This window comes from Neophocaena asiaeorientalis, unplaced genomic scaffold (assembly GCF_003031525.2).
Source record: "Neophocaena asiaeorientalis asiaeorientalis breed wild unplaced genomic scaffold, Neophocaena_asiaeorientalis_V1.1 scaffold137, whole genome shotgun sequence".
Classification (NCBI taxonomy): domain Eukaryota; kingdom Metazoa; phylum Chordata; class Mammalia; order Artiodactyla; family Phocoenidae; genus Neophocaena; species Neophocaena asiaeorientalis.
The window spans coordinates 364,859-375,115 of NW_020171804.1; the positions used below are offsets into that span (position 1 = coordinate 364,859).

The following is a 10,257-nucleotide window of genomic DNA, read 5'->3' on the forward strand; positions in this document are numbered from 1 at the left end:
ACATGCTCTCACTCTCACAGGCTAGGACGCCAGGTCATTTTTACCATCCGGCTTCAGTATCCAACCAACTCAACATAAGTCATCGCTGTAAGATATACAGGCCAACCTCTTCTAAAAATGAAGCCTATAAGCTAGAAATGAATTGCAAAATGAAAACAAAAACACAATGCTTCTAGAGGAAAAAAAATACTTCTAACAAACAACCTTTCCTCATCTGTGATTTAAATCAAATCCCTGAGGCCACTTACACCTGAGGTTCCTTAGAGAAGGGGCAGTTTCAGGGCGAATTGGGTGAAAGAACAGCTTCTATACCAGATGAGACTGAAAACAGACCCTGAGGCCGGCAGGCCCAGCACAGCCCCAGTCGGGGAAAGCTGGCAGACATCCCTGGACTGCTGGCTTTCTGTTTACTATTCTCTTGAGTGCATGATTACAGCCAACAACCTCATCTGAGCAAAAGAACCTCTTGGGCACACAACACTCAACAGTGTACAACATGAATTCAAAATCAGCAAAAGGGATGCAGTAAACGCTCAGCATACAATGTTCAGCAAAACAGAAGCCACAGTGTAAGACAATTTTATAAGCATACTTTGGTGTGTGTGTGTGTGTGTGCAAACACACCCACGCACACGTTTATATGCATAGAAAAAACTGTAGAAATATCCCAGAAAGTTAATAGGGAGTGGTAGGATGTTTTCTCTTCTTTACACACTTATCTTTATTTTCCAAATAGTCTACACCGAGCATAATGAGGAAGAAAAACAGTTTGTTCTTGTTTAAGTTAAGAAAAGCAATACTGAGAACAGCTCGTACCTACTTGAGGGCTCACTATGCGCCAGGAATCCTGCTCACCAGGTCTTACACACTGACCTCAGTCAATCTTCACCATAAGCCAACAGGGTGGGTATTTGGGGTAGCATTCCGGTATGTCCACGTGACTCTATCAAAGGGCCTCCTGCAACAGGCACCTGAAAAAGCAGGGACCAACAAAGGAAGGACCCCATTTAGAGACAAATCCAGGAAGCCAGCTCTCAGGCAGCACGACTGCACACAGAAAGGATGCCCCAGCAGAGAGCAGCACCCTTCTGGCTCTTGTGACAGTCTGCCTAAGGGACATCTAAGCCACAGACATCACGAGACATGGGTGAGTGGAACCAAAGGAGAGGCACTAACGAATGAACTCAGCACGCATCGGATGCTCACCTAACACACAGCTGGGAGCTGAGAGGGGCTGAGTAAGTCTCTGCCCCAAAAATGAAAGGTGTAAGAACTAGCCATAAACAGATGTAAGATGAAACCCAGGCTCAGAGGAGACGCGGTTACCTGTGGCAGGGAGCAGAGGGACAGAGGCGCTGGAAGGCCTTGCTGCGTGGACAAGAGCACTGAAGAACGTGAACAGTGCTGTGCTTGGGGCAAATGAACCAGGCGTGATGAAGACGAAGCATGTGCTGAGGATACTATTAGAAATCTGAAGCTTCTCTTCCAAACTACACCATCCCTTTCCCAAGATGGATCCCTGTAACAGCTGGACACAAAGGCCATGCCACCCAAAATAAAAGAAAGCACTGAGCAGCTTTCTAACACACCCTTGTACTACCAGGATTTCACCACATGGGTCAACACATCAAGTAGTTCCATGACACCCCCTTCTCACGAGGCCCTGCTGTCTGCTTCCCTGTGCAGGACAGAGGGGTAGCTCGGGAGGGACTCAGGGCATGTACCACCATTCAACACTGACAGCGCAGGAGCGGCTCCTCTGTATCCACAGTTCCACATCCACGATTCAACCAACCACAGATTCTGTGGTACTGTAGCGTTTACTACGGGAAAAAATCCATGTATAGGTGGATCTGTGCAGTTCAAGGTTGTGTTGTTCAGGGCCAACTGCAATTTACTCTCAGTGCTACTTTCTTTCCTTTTTCTTCTTTTTAAAGAATCCTGTTTGTGATTTATAAGGGCAAAAGCCAGAGGTGGCACAGCCTTTTGTACATTTTGCTTGTGCATCCCAGCACAAGCAAATGCAGTTATCACTGTTTTGCCTACAGCGACACCTGCAGATCGAGAGGGAAACTGCAGGACCTATGGCCACCGAAGCGGGACCAGACACAGATGGAACCCAAGAAGCAAACCCCACCAACAGCTCTGAGAGGTGCCCGACTTAGTGATTAGGACGTTGATGCTGTTGGTTTTGCATCCCTCTCTCCTTCCACAGCACTAGTAATGTCATCAGCATTTCTGAAAGCTTCCCAGCTCCCTAGAAGTCCTTTGAGCACAGATCACTGGGTCAAGTACAATATAAACACTGGGGCTCTAAGCAGCACTTTTTACAGTATCTTCACTACGGATAACTCATGAACTGTGAAGCTCCTTTGCAGAGTATGTGCACCTCTCAAAGCTATCTTGTATGGACAAGGAAATTTTTGTGTACCCAAATTCTCTCATCTCTAAGGAATAAAACTGGGCACTTTGAGCACTAGGGTGGTGGCATATGGCTTTATGTGTAAAAATCTGTACTTTATTTTATGTATAAATGAAAATGTACACTTCAAAAACTTTAACCCACGGTTGGCAGGGCCTAGGCTGGGGACAGGGGGTTGACTCCAAAGTGTGATTTGCCTGTAGATGGAGCGAAGCTGCCATCACCACTACCTAATACTGGGCAGAACCACCAGCAAATGGGTAGCAAGCAGGAGTAATCAGAAGTCAGCGACGTCAGACCCAGATTCTAGGTATGTAACTGGTTTTTGGACAGGGTGCCCCACAAAGGCAGTGCTTCTGTGTGGTCACCTGATCTTAAGGTATTTAATTAACAGAACCCCCAGATCTACAGCTTACAGGATAAGCAATTCTGGGCACTGACTGGAGGGACTTGGGGGGCCACAAAAGCTACAACAAAGATAAGGATGGCTTTCATGTTCCATTTCAGATATGCCACAGAACAGCCTTTCAGATGGAACTAGAGAGATGTGGACCACAATTTCTTGTTTTGTTCATAGAAAACCAGTGAATACCTGAAGGCTGAGAAGGTTCAGTCCATGGAAGCGTTGAGCCTGCAGCACCAAACTAAGGTTTCCTGGAACACACCCAAGTCTTCAGTCTATGCTTACACCACGGTAGGACTAGTAAAACTAACCCTGATACTAACCTGGAATACAACTCATTGGTCCAAGAATAAAGAATAGGGTCTCTACAAGATAACAAGGCAGCTATTCTAATCTATTACTCAGGAATTAAAAACAAATCCCTTCTTTTAATAGAGTTTTTAGAAATTATAAAAAGAATGCAAAAAAATTAGTAAAGCAAAGTGTATAGTTCATTGTAGAAAAATTAGAAAATACAGTAAGGGGCAACGATGGCAATGAAAAACACTCACAATTCCACCACTATTCATAATGTATTTCCTTCTGGGCTTTTTCTCTGCATGTACAGTTAACCCCCCTTGAACAACAGGGGGTTAGGGGCACTGACCCTCCAAGCAGTCGAACTTTGACTTTGAGACTCTGCAGTCTTGCCCCAACCTATCTCCACAAAGTTTATTTTCCCCCTACTCTGCATTTTATGCCACTCCAAGTTGTTCAATTTGCTTCATTAACTAGGAACTACATTCAAAGAGTCCCCAAAACAGGTTAGAGGGAGAGTGCAAGGAGAGGGAAGAGAAGCGAAGTTTAGTCAGAGAAGGGCCAAGGGGGAGAGAAAACCCAGGAGAGGGCAGGGAACAGTCCCAAGAAAGAGGGAAGAGAGCAGATTCGCCTAAGAACAGAGCAGGCCAGGAGCAGCAAGCTGTCTTTCAGACACTGCCACAGCTCATACACAAGGAGGCATCAGCTCTTCTCACCCAAACAGAGGCAGGGAAGCACCAGGAAGCAGAACTCCTGAAAAGTGTGGACAAGTACAGCACAGGGCTTGGTCTAAGCCCTACCACTCATCAGCTGCATGACCCTTGGCTCATTCAATATTCACAACAGCCTCTGAGGGAGGTGCCGTTATTATCGCCTCCGCTTTACAAAGGAGAAAACTGAGACAGAGAGGTGACGCAGCTTGCCCAAGGTAATACATTTACTAAGTGGCAGGCTCCGAGGGGACTCTGGGTCCGCAGACCCCCATTCCAGACAACCTCTTCGGGTGTACGTCAGACCAAGAGGACTGTGGGCCCATGTCCCAGCAGTTGCTCCTGCAGGGAAAAAAACAGAGTCAAGACACACAGACCGGCAGGTCTCACGGGAAAGCATAACTCTATGAGCCCAGCGCTCTAACTCTGGTCTAGCTCTCAACTGGCTGTTTGACTGTGGGCAGATTATTACCTTACCCTACAGAGAGAAAAAGGAAGAATACTGAAACCAGCTGACCTCCCATCCTACAAACTGTAAGGCAGTTTGCAAACAGGAAGAGCTAACTAAATGCTGAAATAGAGTCAGTGTGTTACCAAGTAAGACCCACTTAGGGACAAACCCAACCAGCAGATGTCAAGCAAGAAAGAGGCCACCTCTGACATAAAACTAGCGATGTTTCCTTAGGTCAGTCTCCCAAGGCAAAAGGAACAAAAGCAAAATAAACAAATAGGACGTAATCAAACTTATAAGCTTCTTCAGAGCAAAGGAAACCATAAACAAAACGAAAAGACAACCTAAGGAATGGGAGAAAATATTTGCGAACAATGCAACCAACAAGGGCTTAATTCCCAAAATATACAAATAACTCACACAACTCAACAATAAAAAAACAAATAACCCAAATGAAAAATGGGCAGAAGACCTAAATAGACGTTTCTCCAAAGAAGACATACAGATGGCCAACAGGCATGTGAAAAGATGCTCAAATCGCTAATTGTTAGAGTAATGCAAATCAAAACTACAATGAGGTATCACTTCACACAGGTCAGAATGGCCATCATTTAAAAACTCTACAAATAACAAATGCTGGAGAAGGTGTGGAGGAAAGGGACCCTCTTGCACTGCTAGTGGGAATGTAAATTGGTGCAGCCACTATGGAGAACAGTATGGAGGTTCCTTAAACAACTAAAAATAGAGTTACTGTATGATTCAGCAATCCCACTCCTGGGCATATACCCAGAGAAAACTCTAACCTGAAAATATATATGCACCCCAGTGTTCACTACAGCACTATTTACAATAGGCAAGACATGGAAGCAACATAAGTGTCCATCAACAGATGAATGGATGAAGATGTGAGATACACACACACACACACACACACACACACACACACACACACACACACACACTGGAATACTACTCAGTCATAAAAAAGAACAAAATAATGCCATTTGCAGCAACATGGATGGACCTAGAGATTATCATACTAAGTGAAGTAAGCCAGAGAAAAACAAATATCATATGATAACACTTATATATGGAATCTTAAAAAAAAAAGAAGATACAAATGAACTTCTATACAAAACAGAAACAGACCCACAGACACAGAAAACAAACGTATGGTTACCAAAGGGGAAAGGGAGGTGGGGATAAGTTAGGAGTCTGGGATTAGCAGATACACACTGCCATGTATAAAATCGATAACCAATAAGGCCCTACTGCATAGAACAGGGAGCTATATTCAATATCTTGTCATAAACCATGATGAAAAAAAGAAAAGAAAAGAAAGAAGCCACAAAGTAGAAATTCTTACTTGGGAAGAGCTGGCGGGCTCCTCGGGACTTCAGCAGCGCCAGCAGCCGCTCCTGGTGGCTCTGCCTCCCTGGCGCGGTGGGCCACTTCCTGTACGGCGTCCTGCGGGCCGGGGGGCTCCTGAGGGCCGCCTGAGTCTGTGGTGGAGTCAACCTCCACCTCCTGAACCGGGGCTGGGACTGGCTCCTGCTCGGCCGCGGCCTCCTCCCCTTCCTTCCTCCTGATCTTCTCCTCCAGCTCCTTCCTCCTCTTTTCATCATCCTGACGGGCCATGCGGTCAAAGGTTTTGAATACCTAAAATCAAACAGCAATCCTGCAATGAGTTCATCCGCCCAGTACTGTACCACACATTCTGCAGAAATACAGCAAAATCTGGTAAATAAAGAATGAAAAAGCAGTAGACTAAAAAAATGTTCCCATTGGCAAAATGGAAATGCACTTCAACTTCACCAAATGCCGCTAGGAAAACAATCTTTAAAGGGAAGTTACAAAATCAATGAAAGTGAAACCTTTACAAGCCAAGGCTCAAAATATTTACACGCCTATGAGGCCAACTTTCAAGTCTAAATGATGCATAACTAAATGGTCTCACCTGTCATTACTTTTATAGCCCCAGAGAGCCTTGTTCGAAATGCAAAGAACACGCTGTCCTGGTACTGAGAGCTGTAAAGGCACCAACAACTCAGACGAAAGAAGAGAAGATGGGAATTAGTTGAATTTCAATCCACAAAATACAAGCTGGCTCACTGGACTGCTGCTATCTTCCCACACTGCATGGGCTGAGGGAAGGTGCGGGTCTTAGCCTGGGAATTCAACAAACATCCATGATGTGCCTACAATGTGCAAGGGGCACCCAAAATCCAAATGACAGCTCCCAACCTCGAAGAACTCCATTTTCAGTCATTAATCTTTTCAGGGCCACAGTCACACCCACAAAAGTGCTGGGACTCTCCATCCAAAAAGTGCACAAGAAAATGGCCTTTTGTATGCACCATTCAAGAGCGCACATAACCCTGAAGTGCAGCCAGGACAGACCCAGACGTGACAACTCTGACAGGAAGAGGCTGTGACGAATACATGTGATGCCATCAGAATGAGGGTGCAAACGAGCACTTCCGGTGAAAGAGAGCTAAGGAAGTTTCTTGGAAGAAGGCGCTCTGCATCAGACCTTGAATGAAAGGCACACCTTCCAGAGGGAATGACAGGAGGAAGGGTCATCAGGAGATATATCCTATGGTATCTCCTCCCAGAGACAGGAAAGCTGGGAGATCCACCTTGAAAAGTGGGTGGGAGAAGACCCTTACATTCAATCCAGCAACCTCGCTCCAAGGCATTTACCCAAAGGAGTTGTAAATATGTCCACCCAAAAACCTGTACACAGATTGCGTATAGCAACTTTATTCATAATTGCCAAAACTTGGAAGCAACCACGATATCCTTCAGCAGGTGAATGGATAAACAAATTGTGGTACATCCAGACAATGGAATATTATTCTGTGATGAAAGAAATGAGCTATTATTAAGCCATGAAAAAACATGGAAGAACCTTAAACGCATATTAGGAAAAGAAACCAATCTGAGAAGGCTACACAGTGTATGATTCCAACTATGTAACACTGTGGAAAAGGCAAAATTTTAAAGACAATAAAAAGACCAGTGGTGGCCAGAGGATGCAGGGAGGGAGGTTGGAGGCAGCAGGTAGAGAGCACAGGATTTTTTTAGGCGAGTGAAAATACTTCGTGTGGTACCACAGTGAGGATTACATGCCATCACACATTTGTCCAAACCCCGTAAAATGAACAGTAAGAGAGAACCCTGAAGTAAACTGTGGGTTTAGGTGACTATGATATGTCAATGTAAGTCCATCAACTGTAAGAAATGCACCACTCTGGTGGCAGCTGTTGGTATAGGGGACGCTTGGGGAGGGGGGGTGGGCAGGGTCGGGACATGAGAAATCTCTGTACCTTCCCCTCCATTTCGCTCTGAACCTAAAACTACTCTAAAAAACAGTCTTAATAAAATAAAAATGTTTTAATGTGTGTAGGAGTCAGTTTCCAAAGGGCCAGAATGCAGACAAGTGCTAAATAACTGTTGCGTGCACTGGGCAGGAAGACAGAACCAAAGAAGTTACTAACTGCCAATGTTTTTACAGACATTCTCTCAAAACCCTCGTGAAAACGCTGTGAGGAAGACAGCACTGACATTTCAAAGATAATGGAAAACTAAGCTCAGAGAGGGTAACCTGCCCAAGGTGAAAGAAGAAAAGTAAAAAATTATACAGGAAACACACCAAACACTGAAAGGAGATGTAGGCAGAAGAAGATAAGTAAAGCCCTAAGGCTAAAAACTGGAAACAATATCTCTCTCTACTTCTTCAGAGAACCTGAGCCCCTGACTCACTCCTCTTGTACTCACGTCAGTGACACCGGACACCAGACCCGTTGCCCTCAGAGCCATTCATCCTCCTGACGCCACACATCTTCATCTTAACTCCAGAAAACAAGCAACAGCAAGGGCTCTCTCCAAACACCGGGGGGCTCTCTCCAAACGCCGGGGGCCTCCCTCGGACCCTGGGCCTCACGTTCCTCACTACGCTGCGGCGCCCACCGCCCCTGCTTACTCAGCACCCCGCCTGCCCCCTGGCTTCACCTCTCATGTCGCCACTGACCTCAGCACTCGTTTCAGAATCCTGGACTGCGGAGCTGGAAGAGATGTCCCTGACCTCCAATCAACCTTCTCAACTGACAGAGAGGAGAGTGATTCTCCCAGGACTTCCCAGCAAGCTCAGAACAGAGCCAGCTTTCCTGACTCTCATGGGGGGACCTCTAAGCTTGCCAAACTGGACTCCGGAATAAACACAGAGGATCCACTGATACGAATGAAACGTCATTCAAAATTATTGTTTTCTTAAAACATACTAATAAATCATGGAGTGCAATACAATTTCTACATGCATCTTTCCTGCTGAGGGTCTGGCAAGCTGTACATTCAGACTGTGCAAGCCCTAAGAATTAGCAGGAAAAGTCTGAGAAGGCTTAAACCTCACCAACAGCCCATACCCCAAAATATCAACGGAGAACTTTTGGGTTCCAGAACAGAGTACCCCAATACTCCCATCCAAACCCTCTTTCCCTGAGTTCTGAAGAGACCCCCAAGCACCCCACTGCCAAATGCCTCTGTGGATAAAAGAACAGCTCCCCAGGGCTTACCCTGATCTACCCAACCAAAATACCCAGGGAATATCTGCTCTTTTAAAGTTCCTTGGGCAATACTGATGATTCAGAACCACTTTAAAAAAGCACTACACCCCTCCTAACCGTCTGCTGGAAACTGTCCCCCTTGGTTTCCCTGAAACTTACTGCCCTGCCCACTTCCCTCCATCCCCCTCCCACTCACACAGCCTCTTCCATCTCCCATCCCTTCTCTGAGATCCTTCCCCAAAGGGCTATCCTCCACCTTCAGTTCCTCTCCTTCAAACAACTCAGACTCCTCTACCTCCCTTAAAATCCAGCCCCACAGTTCAACAGCCTGTGGGAAGGGACTTCTGCCTGCAACCTCCAATTCAACTAAGCTTCTTCCCCTAAACTCAGGTGACAGTTCCGTGAATGCATTATCACTATTACAGTGCCCAGGTTTGAAACCCTGGATCACCTCTGGCCCATCCCAACCCTCTCTCTGCCCTGTTCTCCACCTCCACTTTATTAAACTGTTCACCAAGTCTTAACCTTAAGGGTGTCTGAAACATAGTAGGTGTGTTACATGAATTACCTCTGTCAGTTCACCTGTAAAACAAGGGAAAAGACCAACCTTTCAGGTTGTGTTAGAAATAAATAACATCCTAGAATGTAAATTACATAACAACTGGTACATACTAGGTGCTCAGTAAATGTTCCTTTCTCCTTTACATCTTTTCTGAAAAAGATCACCCTAGACAGGGGCTTCCCTGGTGGCGCAGTGGTTGAGATTCCGCCTGCTGATGCAGGGGACGCGGGTTCGTGCCCCAGTCCAGGAAGATCCCACATGCCGCGGCGCGGCTGGGCCCATGAGCCATGGCCGCTGAACCTGCGCGTCTGGAGCCTGTGCTCCGCAACGGGAGAGGCCACAACAGTGAGAGGCCCGAGCACCGCAAAAAAAAAAAAAAAAAAAAGATCACCCTAGACAAAAGTGTTCCCACCCTACAATGGATTGGCTAAATAATAGAACAGAAAGATCTGGAATCCGAAAAATGAAGTTTTGAGTTCCAGCTCTATGATGAGTTTCGTCAAATCACCTAACCTTGCTGAACCGGCACCCTCATCTGCCACATAAAATTCCACCTTATCTATTTCACAGTCTTCCATGAAAGCATTAATTTGACATAAGGACCTCCTAAAAACCGTCTCTGAGGGGCTTCCCTGGTGGCGCAGTGGTTGAGAGTCCGCCTGCCGATGCAGGGGACACGGGTTCGTGCCCCGGTCCGGGAAGATCCCACATGCCGCAGAGTGGCTGGGCCTGTGAGCCGTGGCCGCTGAGCCTGCGTGTCCGGAGCCTGTGCTCCGGAATGGGAGAGGCCACAACAGTGAGAGGCCCGCATACCGCAAAAAAAAAAAAAAAAAAAAAAAAAACGATA

The 10,257-nt window shown here is 46.2% G+C and overlaps 1 protein-coding gene across 1 annotated transcript in view; it reads right to left on the reverse strand.

Annotated features, from left to right (window-relative positions):
• NUDCD3 (NudC domain containing 3) overlaps positions 1–10,257 on the reverse strand; it is a 76,271-nt gene that overhangs the window by 64,124 nt on the left and 1,890 nt on the right. The window contains exon 2 of the mRNA XM_024742634.1: positions 5,650–5,942. Coding sequence (XP_024598402.1) covers positions 5,650–5,942 — 293 coding nt within the window. The remainder of the gene's footprint in view (positions 1–5,649; positions 5,943–10,257) is intronic.